Source organism: Hordeum vulgare, chromosome 7H (assembly GCF_904849725.1).
Source record: "Hordeum vulgare subsp. vulgare chromosome 7H, MorexV3_pseudomolecules_assembly, whole genome shotgun sequence".
NCBI lineage: Eukaryota > Viridiplantae > Streptophyta > Magnoliopsida > Poales > Poaceae > Hordeum > Hordeum vulgare.
The window spans coordinates 198973504-198995051 of NC_058524.1; the positions used below are offsets into that span (position 1 = coordinate 198973504).

General features: G+C 44.0%; 1 protein-coding gene across 1 annotated transcript; it reads right to left on the bottom strand.

The window, feature by feature from the left end:
* Nucleotides 1-1037: 1037 nt before the first annotated feature.
* LOC123410041 (ubiquitin carboxyl-terminal hydrolase 1-like) lies at nucleotides 1038-7785 on the bottom strand. The gene is made up of 3 exons (XM_045102922.1): nucleotides 5920-7785; nucleotides 4185-5112; nucleotides 1038-1699 (listed from the first exon to the last, which is right to left on the bottom strand). Exons 1-3 carry the CDS (start codon nucleotides 7766-7768, stop codon nucleotides 1387-1389), a joined length of 3090 nt encoding a protein of 1029 aa, XP_044958857.1. The 5' UTR covers nucleotides 7769-7785; the 3' UTR covers nucleotides 1038-1386.
* Between the last annotated feature and the right edge of the window lie 13763 nt (nucleotides 7786-21548).

Below are 21548 nucleotides of genomic sequence, written 5' to 3' on the forward strand. Positions count from 1 at the left end.
AGACTGGCGTTTCTGCTAAGTCCTGCAACGCCACGGTCTCTGACGTTTCCAAAAGGGTCAAAACGTGAAATACTTTCGAACCCAGTTCGTTTTGTGATGAACTTACGCCTTAAGGATTAAAACAACGAAAAAAATCCGGGAAGCGGGGCCTGTGGATCTGGAGCGACGATTTGGGGCCGCCCGGTTGCGCACCGCGTCCCCGGTTTGGAAGGGAGTAAATAAAGGCCCAGGGGGGGGGGGAGTGGACTAGACGTATGATGACTGCAGTGCAGAGCAGTGTAGCCAGGGGGAGCGAAGCGAGGAGAGGCGTGGGATCTGGCGCCTGTCGGAGCCACGCTTGCCTGCCCGTGCCGTGCCGAGAAGGCGAGAGAGATCCATGGATGCTGTTGGGAATTTTGACGAGAATTGGTTCGAATTCAACTGATCTGGTCCAGTTTCTCAGGAATCGCTAGCTATTCTGACGTCGTAATCTGTGCGGTACGCCGGTGTGCCGTGCCGACCGACCTGCGATGTTTTTTTTTCCTCAGTTTTTCACGACTCGGCGAGGAGTGTGGGCCTGGAGAAACAAAGGACTGTCAAAAAGTTAAAGCGCATTTTTTTTTTACTCGTTGGAAACTCCACCATATATAGCGACACTGTCGCTGGCGCTGCGGGGCGAGGAAAGTTCCAAGTCGCCATCCACCATCCCAGCCAACAACATGCAAACCTTCGCTTCGCTTGCATTCCAAATTTCCAATCTCCCTCCCTCCCCCATCGATGGCAGACTGGCAGTAGCATCTGCGGCCCAGAAGCAGCCCACACTCTCTACAGGAGCGACCAGCACACACAAAGCTGCTCAACACTGGCCCCTCAAAAAAAAAAAAACTGCTCAACACTGAGCATTTCAACACATAAACACAGATCCTTTTCGAAAAACACATAAACAGCGACAGGAACCGAACCGACTGTTGAGCACCTCAGCGATTATTAAAAAAAAACAGCTTGAGCCTACAAGTTCAGTAAGGCAGCAAAAGTTCTCAGAGCATGCTCCCGATACAGAAAAAACAAGTTCAGAACCCTGCATGTTTATTTTTAGAGGTGTATCTAAATTCTTGCAGAATGCAAAAAATATCCAGTGTCTTCCTACGTATTCAGTCTCCTTTCTACCAAAAAAATATTCAGTGTCGTACCTATCCTGTGTCGTTCTGACAAGAATTACTATATACTTTCATGGACAGAAAAGAAATGGTTCTCTCCAGCTGACTACGCTACAAGTTGCAACCAATGCAAAATTCTGCAACTGCAATGACTCAGCCAGCCAAAATCAACAAAATTGGACTTGACAACAGGCTCTATGTAAGTAGGACCACGACGGTACACTTGGCCATCTAAACTATGCTTTGCTTGCTAATCTAACCCTTCTGCTTCTTTTGTCGGTGCCCCTGCTTCTGATTGCTTAGTTGGGTAGAATGCCGGACATGCATCAGTGTCCTCCATTCTCTCGTAGAAAAGCATGTACGCCTCGCAGCGGACAACTTCTTCTAGGGAGACTTCCTTGATGTCGAGATCGCTTGCACTAACCCACGAGGAAGAGCCACTGCTCTCATGGTTGTGACCTGCCCCCCGCACATAAGCAATGTAGTGCCCTGCATTCATTTGATGCCCAGAGTGCTCAATGACACCAACTAGACGGTATCTGAAGTTAGCTCTGTCCTCAGACCTGAAGGCAAGACAAAATCAAAATAGTTAACCCATATGTAATGATTTCAGTTAGCAACAATCAAAATAGTTAACCCATATGTAATGATGCATGCGTCGCTATCACGCTACAGTAGATTTGCTAATCAAATACAAAAGCCATGCAAGCACATGCGCCGAGTGTGCTACAATGCTTAAATAGTTTGGACATGCTGGCAAATCTCCTCTCTCTACCAAGCATGCATGCAATGATGTCATCAAGATCCTCTTTAATGTTTGAAATTCAAAAAGTTTTATCTCTAAAACGATTAATTTGATCAATGATCTGTTTTCACAATTGTCTTTGTCGCGATGAGATCTTCAAAACTAGATCCCATATTGACATGTTTTGACAACTTTTTTTTTCGTCTATATTTGCCACATTGTTGCACTTGTCATATTTGTGAACACTTACTTGCCTGGTAAAATATAACCGTTGCACTTGCTTTTCATATTTGTAAACACTTACTTGCCTGGTAAAATATAACTAAATTGCCATGTTTTACAATTGCATGTAGAAAATGACAACTTGAGATAATAAATCTGGCAATCGTAAAACATTGCATTTTAGTTATATTTTATCAAGCAACTTAGTGTTTACAAATATGACAAGTAAGTGCAACAATGTGGCAAATATGAACGGAATAAAAAGTTGTCAAAATATGTCATATGGGATCTAGTTTCGAAGATCTCATCGCGATAAAGACAATTGTGAAAACAGGTCATCGATCAAATTAATCGTTTTAGAGATAAAACTTTTTGAATTTCAAACATTAAAGGGAATGTTGATGACGTCATTGCATGCATGCGTGATAAAGAGAAGGGGATTTGTGCTGCATGTCCAAGCTATTTGAAGTAATGTGAGTATGTGATTAAAGGGACACACTAATTTTGCATGCATGTTAATGTTGCATTAGGGCCGCAGCACGGGAAGACCCGGGTGCGCGCCGCTATGTAGTGGGATCCTTCAATCAATGTACATGGTTCTGGTCCAAATGAGTTTGTGAGTGAACACTAAAATTCAGTTGATACTCAAATCGCAATTAAATGCATGGTACATGGTCCAAACTAGTTTCACTCAAATTGTCACCATATTTCCTTTTTCCTATGCAACGAAAATAGGATGACTTTTCGCAAATAAATAAATAAATAGGATAGCTGTTACCTGTTGCATTTACAAGAGTTGGAACACACAAGCACTGAAATACATGTGATTGCAAGACTACATGGTTAAATGGGCTATTGTATTCAAAGGCAGAAATTAACACTGTATGCATTGGAAATGCAGTTTAGACTGATGCAGCTTCAGGGTATGTCTGGATTGTGACCAAAGTCTACCCGATTAAATTTTTGGCCATGAAAAAGAATTGGACTTGTTTGGATAGTTGCCAACCTTTTCGGAATGCCCCAGTGCAGCGGACGGCTAAAGCATGCTGATAATGTCAAGAGAGGTCGGGTAGACCGAACTTGACATGGGAAGAGTCCGTAAAGAGAGATCTAAAGGATTGGAGCATCACCAAAGAACTAGCCATGGACAGAGGTGCGTGGAAGCTTGCTATCCATGTGCGAGAACCATGAGTTGGTCGCGAGATCTTATGGGTTTCACCTCTAGTCTACCCCAACTTGTTTGGGACTAAAGGCTTTGTTGTTGTTGTTGTAGTTTATTTTTCTAATGTCGGCCAACTCATGGGCAAGCAAAACCTCGACCAAAATTTTGCTTAGCCAACCTTAAGAGAGATCTGAAAGACTGAGTATCACCAAAAACTAGCCATGGACAGGGGTACATGGAAGCTTGCTATCCATGTGCCAGAACCATGATCTGGTTGCGAGGTCTTATGGGTTTCAGCTCTAGCCTGCCCCAACTTGCTTGGGACTAAAGGCTTTGTTGTTGTTGTTGTTGTTGTAACCTTTTAGTAGGGCAACCTTGGGCATAAACTAAACATGCCCTTAGATTGTATTGCTGATTTGGATGACAAATCTTTCCGTGGTAACTATAAAACTGGTTTTGTTGCTCACATTTCTGTAATCTAAATGATGTTACTCTTCCAGTGAGAAACAAGAGTGAAGATGTCCTAACCTAACTCTGCTAAGGAAAATTTAGATGATCATGCCAGGAAATTACCACTATGTGTGCCAATCATTCATTTGCACACTCCTAAGAGCCTGCTTATTGCAGATATCTACTGATCAAGATAAACAAAAACTAATGTGCATACAGCAAACAATATTCCATAGTCACAACGAGAACATCATGAAAAAAGTACTGTCTGGATGATCCTTTGATCTACAATGTCAGTGCCTTCTAAATCTCTTAATTTTTCTTTCAAAGAGAAGGCATTCTATTGCTAGCAGGAAGAAAGTATGAAACAAAGTAGTTATTGGCTTACTGTAAAGATCAGAAACTTATCAAAACTGACACAGAAGAAAGGTATTAGATATGGCTGTGTAGAAACGTGAGAAGTCGGTACCTGGGGTCCATGAATGGTCCAAGATGAAGAATCTCTTTAAAGCTCACACGCCCTCTCACTTTAGAAAGATCGCTGTTGTATCTCTTAAATGGAACGATTAATACAGCTGGTAGCTTGTTAATCAACTGTGTTCGAATTGCACAACTGTTACCATCTTTCTGCTTATTTTGGTTTTCCTCCATTTGTTCGGCAGTATGATCATCCAGCATTGCCTGCTTCGCACAACCCTGATTTTGAGTGCTGGTATCCGGACTATCCTGGGCATTGAGCAGGTCAGTCTGTTTATCAGCTGGAAGCCCAGCTTCTTGTACACCTTGATCAATTTCAGCTTTTTCATTGGCTATGCTGCAAGAGGCAGAGTCCTTTTCACCACAGCTCGTCCCTGGAGTGATTTCTTCAGTAGTTATGTTTTCAGAGAGTAAAACTTGATGATGTACATCCGAACAATATGGTTGCCTACTTGGAGATTCTACGGACAAGCTATTACAGTCACTAGATCGCTCACTTGGGCATGTTTTCCTGTCTGACAGCTCAGTCTGATCTCCATCAACAGTCGTATTTATATTGGTTCTTCCCACGATCTGTTCAGCAACCTTGGAGCAGTTCTCACAACGTTCCTTCCCTCGGGCAAACAGTTTCAAGAAATCCTCAATCGACCCAAGAGAGTTCATATGTTCGGCCTCATCATGAGCAATATCACTGCTCTGAGCTTCCTCCTTGTCTTTGGTAGTAACTTTTACTGAGTAAGTCGTCTCCTTATCTTTTGGATTGCGAGAATCTGTTGTTGCTTCCTCCATTCCTTCAGTGTCATCAAATAAGTCAGGAATGAAATCCAAAATTTCTATTGGCACCTCAATGATCTCTTGTTTGACATCATTCTTCTGAGTCTGCATATGACCGTGTACAACATCCTTCACTTCGCTAGAATCTGCAGATTCAAACATATAGGGCTTAGCATTATCTGCATTAGCAAGACCATGCAACCAGAAGCTCTCACTCATCCTTTGCATAGAATCTTTATTGTGCACACATTAAGCCGTTTATCTTTTTCGACAGTATCCAAACACGCTTAAGTTAACCAACCATTTGGAGTAACACCAACTGTATGATGGTAAGGACTCAAGACCCTGGGCTTCCCATGGCAGTTTGAACTACTACACTACATGAACACCTTTGCCATGTTAAGACTGCGGAAATATCCTGTCGGATTTTATGGAGCCACCCCAAAGGTTTTCCTGCTATTTCCTCTATCCATGTGTAAAACGTCCATAACAATTACCATCATAACAGTTGTGCACACTTTAAGCTGCTTATTTTTTTCGACAGTATCCAAACGCGCTTAAGTTGACCAACCATTTGGAGTAACACCTACTGTATGATGGTAAGGACTCAAGACCCTGGTCTTCCCATGGCAGTTTGAACTACTACGCTACGGTGAACACCTTTGCCATGTTAAGACTGCTGAAACATCCTGTCGGATTTTATGTAGCCACTCAGAAAGATTTTCCTGCTATTTCTTTTATCCATGTGTAAAACGTCCATAACAGCTTTCTCTGCTTAGCTAGTAATGAAGCTCCATTCCAAAAAGTACCATTTGCTTGTTTTCGGAGAAATAGCAAATAATACTAGTAGATCATAGAATTCCGCATGTTCCTGCATTCTTTCCCCAAAGGTTGTATTATCTCAGAGGTTCACCATTGCTTTTTAAGCTGAGTACAGGAGCGCATAAACTTACCAACTTGCAAAGGTCTGGGGGTTTTCTCCATTGCCCCATCTCCCAATCCTGAACCGGGAATCTGAGAAGTACTGCCTTCAGCAACTGTTTGAACCTTATTATCCCCACCACTATTGTCAGTTTGAGATTTGTGGCTTTTGTTCATTGGTGGTGATGCAACGCTTCTGGCTGGAGGATCCTTCTCTGGAAGTGACAAAAAGAGTTCACCGAAATCAACGGTTCGAAGATCATTACGCCGGCACCTTTGGCAGGATATGGTCTCAAACAGCTGACCACCGAAAAGAGAAACGCCAAACGTAGGAAACACTTCGCCCCCTTGCAAGACATGCTCTCCGTTTTTCTCCTCCACCTCCGTATCCACAGCATTGAATAAAGATATAAGGAACTCATGGCTGTCTTCCATCTTCCCGCCCACGAACCGATTCGGATAACGTTCACGCATAGCTTCCAGTATCATCAATGGGTTCAGCGTGTATCTGGCATCATTTGCAATGAGTGTCTCTAGGAACAACTGCTTCAGGAGCAGACCAATGCTCCCCAAATGAGCATCTGGACTTTGAATGATTGTCCTCATCTTTCCAAGGGCAAGGAGGCACTGCAGTGTTGCATTCATGTAGCATGTTAGTCCAAAGTTCGGTATCCTTCTGATAAAGTAGCCATCACCACAAGCATACCCAGACGCATGATCGTCCATTACGTTTCTGGCTGGCGCTGCATAGCCATCTTTGGTCCAGTCAGTAAGCCTCATACCGCGCGCACACAAGAAACAGTATCCCCAATTCGGTACATCGCACCACTGAGCAACCCAATGCAGGCTGCCGAGGGCGTGCGAGAGGGCATGCCCCTGCGGACTTTCCCTGTCCACCGGCCACCCAGAGCATAAGAATGTGGTGCAGTCTATGCACTTCATTATCCCTTTGTTGCCCTTCCAGGGTGTAGTGCACTTAAGAAGACTGCACCCCCAGAGCACCGTCGGCTGATCCCAGAGATCATACACGTGCATATCCAGGCGTTCGAGGTCCAAACCTATGTGCTGGCACCGCCCGCTGTCGCCGGTAATGTAGCTGCTGGTCCCCGCCGCGGCTTCCACGGACGATGGCCACTCGCTCGACTCCGTGGGATACGCAGGCGGGCTGTGGGTCCCCGTCTCCCACCCATCCTTTGCAATGCTGGCCATTGTTCCCCAGCCATCCTTTGCAACGCTGACCCCCGGTGCTTGCTGATCCTTTTCGTTTCTGGCCGCCACTGCGTAGTCATCTTCGCTACAGTCACTGAGCCTCATGGGGCGTTCACACAAGAAGCAGTATCCCAAATTCGGTTCATCGCACCACTGAGCAACCCAATGCTGGTGCCCGCCGGCGTGCCAGCGGGCGTGTCCCTTCGGACTTTCCCTGTCCACCGGCCACCCAGAGCAGAAAAAAAGGGCGCAGTCTATGCACTTAGTCATCCCATGGTCGTCCTCACCGCCTCCCTTCCAGGTCGTCTTGCAATCACGACGCTGACACTGCCGGGGACCCTTGAGGACCTTGTTTGCGACCTTGAGATCCTGTACCACTATTTCCAGGTCGTAAAGTATGTGGTGGCACCGCCCGCTGTCGTCCATACTGTCGACGGTACTGTCGCTGCTGGTTGCCGGCTCCGCTTCCTCGGACGATGGACCAGCCGCGGGCGCAACCAGCGGGTCCAGGCGCGGGGATTTCTGCGGGCTCCCGGACGCCTCCTCCGCCCTCTCCCTCTTCCCCTCTACCATCACGCCTGTCGCCTGGAAACTGAGTATGAAACAACAAGTATGAGTCCACTGAATTCTGAACCCAAAATCCCAGAGAGCATCAAGAGTTAGCGGCGCCATGAAATTTGCTGAAGCAAAAAAAAACCTCAAGAATCGAAGAACGAGAAAAAACTCCACCAACAAGTCGAGAAGAAATCGAACATTCCGCTAGCAAGCACCAACAGTTAGCAGCGCCATGAACTTTCCTGAAGCAAAAAATCTTGAAGAATCGGAGAACAAGAAAAAACTCCACCAACAAGTCGAGAAGAAATCGAACATTCCGCTAGCGACCGCAACATACGGCGGAAAAGCAACCGAGAACTCCAGCGAGGCCGAGGACAAGGAAAACCTCCACCGTGAATACATGAAGAATCCGAGCATTGCGGCGGAGAAACACACAAGAGCGGCGCCGCGGACCCGATTTGGGACCGAAAGAGACACCCACAGGTCCACCAACACCGCGGAATCAAGCAAGCAGGCAAGCAAGCACGCGCGCGCCCAGCGACGCGGCGGAGCGGGCTGGGGGGGGGGGGGGCTTACCAGGAGACGGCGAGGGAGAGGTCCTCGGAGGAAGAAACCGAGCAGCCGGGGGAGGCGTCCGCAACCGCGACGAGGCCGAGAGAAGGTGGGGAGGGGCGGGAGGCGGTTTCGCTGGTCGGGGACGGTGGCGCCGGGGCGAGTTTGTTGGGCTGGGCGAGGGAATGTTGCGGCGGCGCGTGCCGAATGCCTACGTAAGTTGGGTTTTGGACCCTTGACGGCGCTAGTCCTGCTTCTAGAAAGATCACGAGTGGGAGAGGGCCAGGCCCGCTGGGCGTAATTCCCGTGACCCATGTCCAACTTGATCTAAACCGAAAAGAAATGATCGAGCCAATTCTTTGACAAAAAAAAAAAGATTGAGCCAATTCTTTGACAAAAAAATTGAGCCACTTTATTACACTAAAAAAATCAATAAAAAAACTGAACCATTTTCTAACACTAAAAAAATTAATGAGAAAAATCTTTATCGAAAAATTTAGGGAGTGAATCATTTTCTTCTTGACCACTTCTCTATCCTACAAACTATCCATGAGACCATGATGTTGCATTGTACTCCCTCCATTTCTAAATATAAGTCTTTTTAGAGGTTTCATTAAGGGACTACATACGGATGTATATAAACACATTTTATAGTATAGATTCACTCATTTTGTTTTGTATGTAGTTCCTTTGTGAAATCTTTAAAAAGACTTATATTTAGGAACGGAGGGAGTATAAACGCAATTGACATCACACCATATGGATGCCTCACATGGATTTAGACACATGACTAACACCAACCACAACATAGATTCGAGCATAAAATTAACGTTAAAACCAGTGAGGGCCTAGAACGAAAATCAAACCAATGTCCCCTAATAAATGTGCCTATCATGCATTATGATTTTGGGTGTCACACCCTCACAACATGAAATTTATCAGGCAAAAATGGGGTCTGAAACGGTGTCCTATGCACCACTGGTAGGGCTACCTAGGTTCCCCTGTTTAAAACATAACGCGCTAGCAACTCTCGACTATTCAATTCTAAATGTTCATTAAGCACATCCAAAGTATTCTTGAGCGAGGTGAGGAGGTCAATGAAGTATAGAATGAGCATGAGTCTTTCGATCATTCATCCTTGAACGATCACATATTAGAAGTTGAAAGCGCATATTTGTTCCATGTTTGTCTTTAAATAGATTTTGTTGATTAATGACAAATGTTAGTAACGATATTCATATTTAATAACTAATTTGTTGAGTTATATATTGAAATATGTGGTGTAGGTACTACATGAATATTGGGTGACGTCAGAAACGATTGTCATCAAAATAAGATATGCATTTAGATCATTATGTTCAACTAATAAATACATTGTGATAAGAAGTAGGAGAGTTGAATTTTGAAGTGTAAAAATAGAGCTTATTGTGTGAACAAAACATGTCTAGTTAAAGTCATCGGCTAAGGCCCCGTTTGGAACCACTCAGATTATGATAATCTAGTTTTTATAATCTACATTGTCTTCAAACAGGACAAATTATGTTGTAGATTATAAAAACTAGATGGACAGATTATTAAAAACTCACAATCGACTTTACCCCAGATAAAACCAGATTGTGGATTGCTAATGACCCATTATCCTTGTAAAGTTGAAGGTAATTACTAATTTCTGCCACCGCCACCTTCCTCTTTTTTTGTAAAGTTGGAGGTAAAACCCTGGATTACAGTTTATATAATCTAACCTTCAAACATGTCCACCTAGATTATTTTTATAAATCTGGTTATATAATCTATCTTCATAATCCAGATTATCATAATATGTTGTGGTTCCAAACAGGGCCTAAGTCAGGCACAAATGCCCTGGTTCGACCAAACCGGTGGATAGCCCCTCCAAGAGCATGTGAGCAAAATCAACGTCGATGCATCTCTTTCTCGAAACTCCTTGTCGAGTTGTGGCCAATGTGTGCAGGGACATCAATGGGAATTTTATAGGAGCTTCAACGATCACTTTAGTGGGAATTGTCGACACCACCACGCTGGTTCGATAAATCATAGGTCGTTCCAGTTTTTTACCTCTTGTTTTTTTAGCCATGAGTTTAGGAGCTCGGATACCGAGGCTCATAATGTAGTGAAACATGCTTTCTCTCACTTGGTTTGGCCGTCATGTACTCATGTTTGGTTAGGCAATTCGGGTGATCTTACTTTTGTCCCGTAAACATTTCGAGGACTAAAATAAAAGCTTCGTGAGACTATCTCAAAAAAAAGAAGCACGACACCATCGTGCCAAACCGCACAGGAGAAGTAGCACTAGACATGAGATGTTGCATAGTTTATGCGCGCCTGAACACAAAGAGCACATGCATCATCTTGTGGTAGTCCGTGTGTGGTGAGATGCGTGACTGTCCAACATCGATCATGGTTCGCAAGCCATATGAAGAACCTGTTGGAAATATGCCCTAGCGGCAATGATAAAATAGTTATTATTATAATTCCTGTTTCAAGATAATCGTTTATTATTCATGCTATAATTGTATTGAATGAAAGCATAGATGCGTATGTGGATACATAGACAAAACAATGTCCCTAGTAAGCCTCTAGTTGGCTAGCCAGTTGATCAAGGATGGTTAAGGTTTTCTGACCATATGCAAGCGTTGTCAATTGATAACTGGACCACATCATTAGGAGAATGATGTGATGGACAAGACCCAAATTATAAACGTAGCATGTGATCGTGTCATTTTGTTGCTATTGTTTTTTGCGTGTCAAGTATTCATTCCTATGACCATGAGATCATGCAACTCACTAACATCGGAGGAATACCTTGTGTGTATCAAACGTCACAACATTACTGGGTGACTATAAAGGTGCTCTACATGTATCTCCGAAGGTGTCCATTGAGTTAGCATGGATCAAGACTGGGATTTGTCACTCTGTGTGATGGAGACGTATCTCGGGGCCCACTCGGTAATACAACAACACATATAAGCCTTGCAAGAAATGTGACTCAAGTGTAAGTCATGGGATCTTGTATTACGGAACGAGTAAAGAGACTTGTCGGTAACGAGATTGAAATAGGTATAGAGATACTGACGATCAAATCTCGGGCAAGTAACATACCGAAGGACAAAGGGAATGTTATACGGGATTATATGAATCCTTGGCACAGAGGTTCAACCGATAAGATCTTCGTAGAATATGTAGGATCCAATATGGACATCCAGGTCCCGCTATTGGATATTGAGATGAGTGTCTCGGGTCATGTCTGCATAGTTCTCGAACCCGCAGGGTCTGCACACTTAAGGTTCGGTGACGTTTTAGTATAATTTAGTTATATGTGTTGGTGACCGAAGGTTGTTCATAGTCCCGGATGAGATCACGGACGTCAAGAGGGTTTCCGGAATGGTCCGGAAACGAAGATTGATATATAGGATGGTTTCATTTGGTCACCGGAAAAATTTCGGGCATTACCAGCAGTGTACCGAGAGTGACGAATGGGTTTCGGGTATTCAACGGGATGGGCCCACTCACCCGGGAGTGAGCCCAATAGCACTAGGGTGGCGCACCAGCCCTTAGTGGGCTGGTGAGGCCAGCCCAAGTGGTCTATGGCGCCATAAGGAGAAAAAACCAAAGGAAAAAAAGGAAAGAGGGAGGTGGGAAGGAAGGAGTGGACTCCTTCCCCCAAACCGAATTTGGGTGGGAGTCCACCTCCTCCTCTCGGCCGGTGCCCTTGGCGTTCCCTTGAGACCCAAGGCTAGCCCCTCCCCTCCTCCTATATATATTGGTGGTTTTAGGGCTTTTGAGACACAACTTTGCCACGTGCAACTCAAACCTATACCACGTGGTTCTTCCTCTAGATCGGATTTCTGCGGAGCTCGGGCGGAGCCCTGCAAGAGTAGATCATCACCATCACCGGCGCACCGTCATGCTTTCGGAGAACTCATCTACTTCCCCGTCTCTCTTGCTGGATCAAGAAGGCGGAGATCGTCATCGAGCTGTACGTGTGCTGAACGCGGAGGTGATGTCCGTTCGACGCTAAATCGGAAAGGATCGTGGGATAGATTGTGTGACCGAGGCGGTGATTTGAATCATGAAGCTGTACCACTACATCAACCACGTTTCTTAATGCTTCCCGCTTAGCGATCTACAAGGGTATGTGGATCCAATCTCCCTCTCGTAGATGAACATCACCATGATAGGTCTTCATGTGCGTAGGAATTTGTTGTTTCCCATGCAACGTTCACCAACAGTGGCATCATGAGCTAGGTTCATGCGTAGATGTAATCTCGAGTAGAACACAAAAGTTTTTGTGGGCGTTGATGTTCGATTTGCTTCCCTCCTTAGTCTTTTCTCGATTCGGCGGTATTGTTGGATTGAAGCGGCCCGGACCGACATTACTCGTACGCTTACGAGAGACTGGTTTCATCAACCAACATGCAACTCGTTGCATAAAGATGACTGGAGGGTGTCGGTTTCTTCAACTTTAGTTGAATTGGATTTGACCGAGGCGGTCCTTGGAGAGAGGTTAAATAGCAATTTGCACATCTCCTTGTGGTTTTTGCGTAAGTAAGATGCGATCATACTAGATACCCATAGCAGCCACGTAAAACATGCAACAACAAATTAGAGGACGTCTAACTTGTTTTTGCAGGGTATGCTTGTGATGTGATATGGCCAAAGACATGATGTGATATATTGGATGTATGAGATGATCATGTTGTAATAGTTAATATCGACTTGCACGTCGATGCTACGGCAACCGGCAGGAGCCATAGGGTTGTCTTTAAACTAACGTTTGTGTTTGCAGATGCGTTTACTATATTGCTAGGTTGTAGCTTTAGTAGTAATAGCATAGATAGCACGACAACCTCGATGGCAGCACGATGATGGAGATCATGATGATGGAAATCATGGTGTGGCGCCGGTGACAAGAAGATCATGCCGGTGCTTTGGTGGTGGAGATCAAGAAGCACAAAGATCTTGGCCATATCATGTCACTTATGAATTGCATGTCATGTTAATCCTTTTATGCACCTTATCTTGCTTAGAACGACGGTAGCTTTATAAGGTGACCCCTCACTAAAATTTCAAGATAAAATTGTGTTCTCCCCTACTATGCACCGTTGCGACAGTTCGTAGTTTCAAGATACCACGTGATGATCGGGTGTGATAGACTCAGCGTTCACATACAACGGGTGCAAAATAGTTGCACACGCAGAACACTTGGGTTAAACTTGACGAGCCTAGCATGTACAGACATGGCCTCGGAACACAAGAGACCGAAAGGTCGAGCATGAATCGTATAGTTGATATGATTAGCATAGAGATGTTTATCACTGAAACTATACTAAACACACGTGATGATCGGACTTGAGTTACTGAATTTGGATCATCCCACACTCAAGTAACTAGAGGGATGTCTATTTGAGTGGGAGTTTATTAGTAATTTGATTAGTTAAACTCTAATTGTCTTGAACATAGTCTAAGTCCACTTTGCAATATTTTATGTTGTAGATCAATGGCCCACGCAGTAGCAACCCTGAATTTCAATACGTTCCTAGAGAAAGCTAAGTTGAAAGATGATGGAAGCAACTTCGTAGACTAGGCACGTAATCTTAGGCTCATTGTACAAGCTGGGAAAAAGAATTATTTCCTTGATGCTGCGCTAGGAGATGAACCACCCGCTACGTCTGACCAAGATGTTTTGAACGCTTGGCAATCGTGTAAGGAGGATTACTCAGTAGTTCAATGTGCAGTTTTGTATGGCTTAGAACCGGAACTTCAACGATGTTTTGAGTTTCATGGAGCATATGAGATGTTCCAGGAGTTGAGTTTATCTTTCAGAAGAACGCCCGGATCGAGAGGTATGAGACCTCCGATAAATTCTATGCTTGCAAGATGGAGGAGAATTCGTTTGTTAGTGAACATGTGCTCAAAATGTGTGGGTACTCAAACCGTCTAGCTGAGCTGGGGATTGAACTCCCTCAAGAGGCTATCACTGACATAATTCTTCAGTCATTGCCGCCTAGCTATAAGAGCTTTGTGTTGAACTATAACATGCAAGGGATGAACAAGTCACCCGGCGAGTTTTTCGCGATGCTGAAAGTCGCAGAGTCAGAACTCTGGAAAGAGCATCAAGCGTTGATGGTCAATAAGACCACTGGTTTCAAGAGAAACGGCAAAGGCAAGAAGGGTAACTCCAAGAAGAGCGGCAAAACTGTTGCCAATCCGACGAAGAAACCCAAGGCTGGACCTAAGCCGGAAACAGAGTATTATTATTGCAAGGGGATGGGTCATTGGAAGCGCAACTGCCCCAAGTATTTGGCTGATAAGAAGGCGGCCAAGGAAAAATTAGGTATATGTGATATACATGTTATTGATGTGTACTTAACCAACTCTTGTAGTAGTGCCTGGGTATTTGATACCGGTTTTGTTGCTCATATTTGCAACTCAAAGTAGGAACTATGGAATAAACGAAGGCTGGCGAAGGATGAAGTGACGATGCGCGTGAGAAATGGTTCCAAGGTTAATGCAATCGCCGTCGGCACGGTCTCACTTCTGTTACCATCAGGATTAGTTATGAACTTAAATAATTGTTATTAAGTGCCTACGTTAAGCATGAACATTATATCTGGATCTTGTTTATTGTGAGATGGTTACTGGTACGTCCATTTTGCATCATGCTTTCATGTTGATATTTATTGCTTTTTGGGCTGTTATATTACTTGTGGTACCATATTTATGCCTTTTCTCTCTTATTTTGCAAGGTTTATTTGAAGAGGGAGAATTCAGGCAGCTGGAATTCTGGACTGGAAAAGGAGCAAATCCTAGTCCACTATTCTGCACATCTCCAAATGCCCTGGAAATTTACGTGGAATTTTTTGGGAATATATAAAAAATACTGGGTGAAAGAACTACCGGAGGGGGGCCACCAGGGCTCCACAAGCTTGCCCACCGCCACCACCTCCCTGGTGGCACAGGGCAGGCTTGTGGGCTGCCTGACGGCCCACTAGCCCCCCCTCTTTTGCTATATGAAGTGTCCTGGTCCATAAAAAAAAAATCAATCGGTAGCTTTTTCATGGTTTTGCCGCCACCATGAGGCGGAACTTGAGCAGATCCAATCTAGAGCTCCGGCAGGACGATCCTGCCGGGGAAACTTCCCTCCCGGAGGGGGAAATCATCGCCATCTTCATCACCAACACTCCTCTCGTCGGAGGGGAGGCATCTTCATCAACATCTTCATCAGCACCATCTCCTCTCCAATCCCTAGTTCATCTCTTGTAACCAATCTTCGTCTCGCGACTCCGATTGGTACTTGTAAGGTTGCTAGTAGTGTTGATTACTCTTTGTGCTTGATGCTAGTTGGATTACTTGGTGGAAGAGTTTATGTTCAGATCCTTGATGCTATTCATTACACCTCTGGTCATGATTATGATTATGTCTTGTGAGTAGTTACTTTTGTTCCCGAGGACATGGGATAAGTCATGCTGATAATAGTCATGTGAATTTGATACTCGTTCGGTATTTTGATATGATGTATGTTGTCTTTTCCTCTAGTGGTGTTATGTGAACGTCGACTACATAACACTTCACCATATTTGGGCCTAGAGGAAGGCATTGGGAAGTAGTAAGTAGATGATGGGTTGCTGGAGTGACAGAAGCTTAAACCCCAGTCTATGCGTTGCTTCGTGAGGGGCTGATTTGGATCCACTAGTTTAATGCTATGGTTAGACTTTGTCTTAATTCTTCTTTTGTAGTTGCAGATGCTTGCGAGAGAGGTTAATCATAAGTGGGATGCTTGTCCAAGTAAGGGCAGTACCCAAGCGCCAGTCCACCCACATATCAAACTATCAAAGTAACGAACGCGAATCATATGAACATGATGAAACTAGCATGACAGAAATTCTCGTGTGTCCTCGGGAGAATTTTTCCTCCTATAAGACTTTGTTCAGGCTTGTCCCTTGCTACAAAAGGGATTGTGCCACTTGCTGCACCGTTGCTACTACTTGTTACTTGTTACTCTTTGCTTGCTACGTTTCACCCCGCTACACAATCACTTGTTATCGCTACTTTCAGTGCCTGGAGTTATTACCTTGCTGAAATCAGTTTATTAGAGCCTTCTGCTCCTCGTTGGGTTCAACACTCTTACTTATCGAAAGGACTATGATTGATCCCCTATACTTGTGGGTCATCAAGACTCTTTTCTGGTGCCGTTGCCGGGGAGTGAAGCGCCTTTGGTAAGTGGAAATTGGTAAGGAAACATTTTTATACTGTGCTGAAATTTATTGTCACTTGTCACTATGGAAACTGTTTCTTTGAGGAGTTTGTTCGAGGTATCTTCACCACGAACAGAAGCACGAGGAGTTTCTCCTCAACCTGAGGTACCTATTGAAAATATCTTTTATGAAATTCCTTCGGGTATGCTTGAAAAACTGCTCGCTAATCCTTTCACAGGAGATGGATCTTCACATCCAGACTTGCATCTAATCTATGTAGATGAAGTTTGTGGTTTATTTAAGCTTGCAGGTTTGCTCGAGGATGAGGTAAAGAAGAAAGTCTTTCCTTTATCTTTGAAGGATAAGGCGTTGACATGGTATAGGCTATGTGATGATACTGGATCATGGGGCTACAATAGGTTGAAATTGGAATTTCATCAAAAGTTCTATCCTATGCATTTAGTACATCGTGATCAGAACTTTATTTATAAATTTTGGCCTCGTGACAGGGAAATCATAGCTCAAGCTTGGGGGAGGCTTAAATCAATGCTATATTCATGCCCCAATCATGAGCTCTCGAGAGAAATCATCACTCAAAACTTTTATGCTCGACTTTCTCATGAAGATCGTACCATGCTTGACACTTCTTGTGCCGGTTCTTTTATGAAGAAGGATATTGATCACAAGTGGAATTTATTGGAGAGAATCAAATGCAACTTTGAAGATTGGGAGCTGGAGGAAGGTAAGGAGTCAGGTATGAATTTCTAGTTTGATTGCGTTAAATCTTTTGTTGAGACAAACACTTCTAGAGATTTTAGCTCTAAGTATGGACTTGACTCTGAGATAGTAGCTTCTCTATGTGAATCTTTTGCTGCTCATGTTGATCTTTGATCCGTGCAATCTCTGGTGTTAACTGGACGAATGCTCATAACAACAAACCTTCTCATGCAATGGCACCAGAAGAATGCTGATAGCACTCCCCGGTAATGAAACTGGAAGAATGTTGTTGATGGCCCACCAACACGTGGGTTCGCAGCAGTTTTCGAGGGTAGAGTATTCGACCCAATTTGTTGATAAGCCCGTCAGGAGGTGAGAGTATACTCTCAAGTATTAGCAGCTGAATTTGTCGGATTCAACGACACCTGAAAGATTAGTATCTGCAAGCACAGTTGTAACAACAAAGTAATATGATAACAACAGTGTTAGAAACGATCTGTTGACGGCAGACTATTCCTAACGATTGTATCAATGGCGCTTCCGTTGCCGCGTTGACGAAAGTTGTCAATTCCCGTCAATGGTCTGGCGAATCAACAGTGTAGCAGGTAGTAGCAGTGTAACAAGCAATAGAAGTGGCAAGGAACAGCAGTAGCAAGTAGCAACAGTAGCAAGCGACAGTAGTAGCAGCAGCAGAGCAAGACAAGTAACAGCAGTAGCAACAGTAATAGCATCAGAGCAAGACAAGTAACAGCAGTAGCAACAGTAGTAGCAGCAGCAGAGAAAGACAAGTAACAACAGTAGCAACAGTAGTAGCAGCAGAGCAAGACAAGTAACAGCAGTAGCAGCAGCAGCAGAGCAAGACAAGTAATAACAGTAGCAACAGTAGTAGCAGCAGCAGAGCAATACAAGTAACATCAGTAGCAACAGTAGGACAAACTCGTAGGCAATGGGTCGGTGATTTGTTTGGATGATATTCATCATGCAACAGCTATAACTCGGAGAGATAAGTGGCTAGCTCCCGTTCGTCAATGTGATGTAGGCATGCATTCCGTGTGTCGTCATACGTGCTTAGGGAAAAGAACTTGCATGACATCTATTGTCCATCCCTCCCATGGCAGCGGGGTCCAAAAGGAAACTACGAGATATTAAGGTTCTCCTTTTAATTATGAACCGGACCAACGCATTAGCACTTGGTGAACACATGAACTCCTCAAACTATGGTCATCACCGGGAGTGGTTCCAGTTATTGTCACTCCGGGGTTGTCGGATCATAACACATAGTAGGTAACTACAACTTGCAAGATCGGATCTAAAACACACATATATTGGTGACAAGATAATAATTTCAGATCTGAAATCATGGCACTCGAGCCCTAGTGACAAGCATTAAGCATGGAAAAGTAGTAGCAACATCAAATCTCAGAACATAGTGGATACTAGGGATCAATCCCCATCAAAACTAACTCGATTACATGATAGATCTCATCCTACTCATCACCGCCCAGTGAGCCTACGAATAGATTACCCACGAACGACGAAGAGCTTCATGGAATTGGAGAGGGAAGAAGGTTGATGATGATGATGGCGACGATTTCCCCTCTCCGGAGCCCAAGATGGACTCCAGATATGCCCTCCAGATGAAGAACAGGTGGTGGCGGCGCCTCCGTATCGAAAACGTGACGAAAACTTCTCTTTTTAATTTTTCTGGGACGAAAGACAACTTATAGAGCTGGAGTTGGGGGCGGCAGGTGCCTGTGGGTCCCACAAGCCTGCCCACCGCCACCAGGGGGGTGGTGGCGGAGCAGGGGCTTGTGGCCCACTGGCCCACCCCCTGAGGTGGAACTTGGCGCATATATTTTTGATATTTTCCAAAACTGCTCCTCGTAAATTTTCAGGACGTTTGGAGAACTTTGATTTCTGCACAAAAATAACACCAAGGCAATTCTGTTGAAAACAACGTCAGTCCAGGTTAGTTCCATTCAAATCATGCAAATTATAGTCCAAAACAAGGGCAAAAGAGATTGGAAAAGTAGATACGATGGAGACGTATCAACTCCCCCAAGCTAAAAACCTTGCTTGTCCTCAAGCAACTCAGTTGACAAACTGAGAGAGAAAGAAAAACTTTGACAAACTCTGTTTGATCTTGTTGTTGCAACTATGTCTAACTCATAACCAGAAATTTCAGCAAGATCACAAGGTAACCACATAAGAAAATGACACAAAGGTCTCACGGTAAACTAATATCAATGGCATAATCAGCTAACGAGCAAATAATAATGAGTTTCAAATACCAACACTTCAATCAAAACAAGCATGAAGCAATATGAATAGGTGGTGTCTCGCTAGCTCTTTCTAAGACCGCAAAACATAAATGCAGAGCACTTTCAAAGATCAAGGGCTGACTAAACATTGTAATTCATAGCAACGAAGATCCAGTCATAGTCATACTCAATATAAATCAAAAGCAAAGCATAAAAATGACAGAGGTGCTCTCTAATTTGTGCTTATAAAAGAGGAGGATGACTCGACAGGAAAATAAATTGACAGGCCCTTCGCAGAGGGAAGTATTGATTTGCAGAGGTGCCAGAGCTCAAGCTTTGAAAACAGAGATAATAATTTTGGGTGGTATGCTTTCATTGTCAACGCGATGACCAAGAGTTCTCAATATCTTCCATGCTACTCATGCTATAGGCGGTTCCCAAACAGAAAAGTAAAGTTTTAACTCCCCCACCACCAATCAATCAAACTCCACGGCTAGCCGAATCCTCGGGTACCGTCCATACTAACATCAATCCGGGGGGAGTCTTGTTTTGCAGTTATGTTTTCGATTTAAGCGTGGAACTGGGCATCCCAAATACCGGCCCCTTTCTCGTGAATGACTGTGAATAAATACATGTCGAGGATAACACTCCTAGCATGGAAGATACCAATAGCCCTCTGTCACCACATGAGCGGTTCGAGCATGCAAAACAGATTATTTCTTGAAGGTTTAGAGAATGGCACATGCAAATTTACTTGGAACGGCAGGTAGATACCGCAAATAGGTAGGTATGGTGGACTCTCATGGAAAAACTTTTGGGTTCATGGAAGTGGATGCACAAGCAGTATTCCCGCTTAGTACAAGTGAAGGCTAGCAAAAGACCGGGAAGCGACCAACTAGAGAGCGACAACAGTCATCAAGATGCAATGAGTTTGACTAACATTGAATGCAAGCATGAACATGATAAAAATCACCATGAACATGAACATCATAGAGGCTATGTTGATTTTGTTTCAACTACATGCATGAACATGCGCCAAGTCAAGCCGCTTGAAACATTCAAAGGAGAATACCATCCTATCATACTACATCATAGTCATCTCAAAATCTATGTTGGCATTCAAGACAAACCATTATAAACTCTCAGCTAAATAAACATGGCATCAGAAACTATGATCTCTAAGTTGTCATTGCAAACATGGTTCTCTCACAACAAAGCTAAATCTGGGTCGACAAGCTAGTCATATTTACAAAAACAAAATAGATAGAGTTCATACCAGCTTTTCAGTCTCAGTCACTTCATCATATATCATCATTGTTGCCTTTCATTTGCACGATCGAACGGTGTGAACAATAATAAGCGCATTGGACTAAGCTGAATCTGCAGGCAAACACAAAGGAGAAGAAAAAATAATATGGCTCTTTGAAAGCTAAACAGGTAAGCATGTAAGAACCACTAAACATTGTAACCAATATCTTCTACCTTGACACAAAGAAAAAGAAAACTATTTACACGGGAAATCTCCCAACAAGCAAAAGAAGAAAGAAAAATATTTTTGGGTTTTCTCAAAAGGACACAAAACAAGAAAACAAGAAAACAAAAAGAAACTAGCATGGATAATACAGTGGCAAAGTGTAAACACCGGCTAACAGAGTGAAAGCATAAGCATGAATATAAAGTCGGTGAGAACACGTACTCCCCCAAGCTTAGGCTTTTGGCCTAGATTGGTCTACTCCCATGGTGGGAAATAACCAACTCGAGGATAATCGTGGATGCCACTGTTGTGTGAGCTCCTCCGGCTCCCACTGATAAACTGGCGTCTGGTACTCGACTGGCGGCTCGGGCACGGGTGCCTGTGGTTGGGCCAAGCCCCAATATGCGTAGATGTCCGCGGGCATAATAGTGTACCTGCCTGCATGAAGATCAAACAAAGAAGGAGCAGGCAAAGTAATAGTCTCTCGAGTACCCTGACTAAACACCAGGTTATAAATCATCCGTCTACTAGCATCTCTATCCAGAGAATCATGGCGAACCATGCTGTCATAATCCAGATATCTCTCAGGGAGAAGCATCTCTCCTTCCTCTCCCAGTCTAATGGGTATCTCAAAGTGTCTGGCAAGACGGGTAGCATAGATACCTCCATAGACAACACCT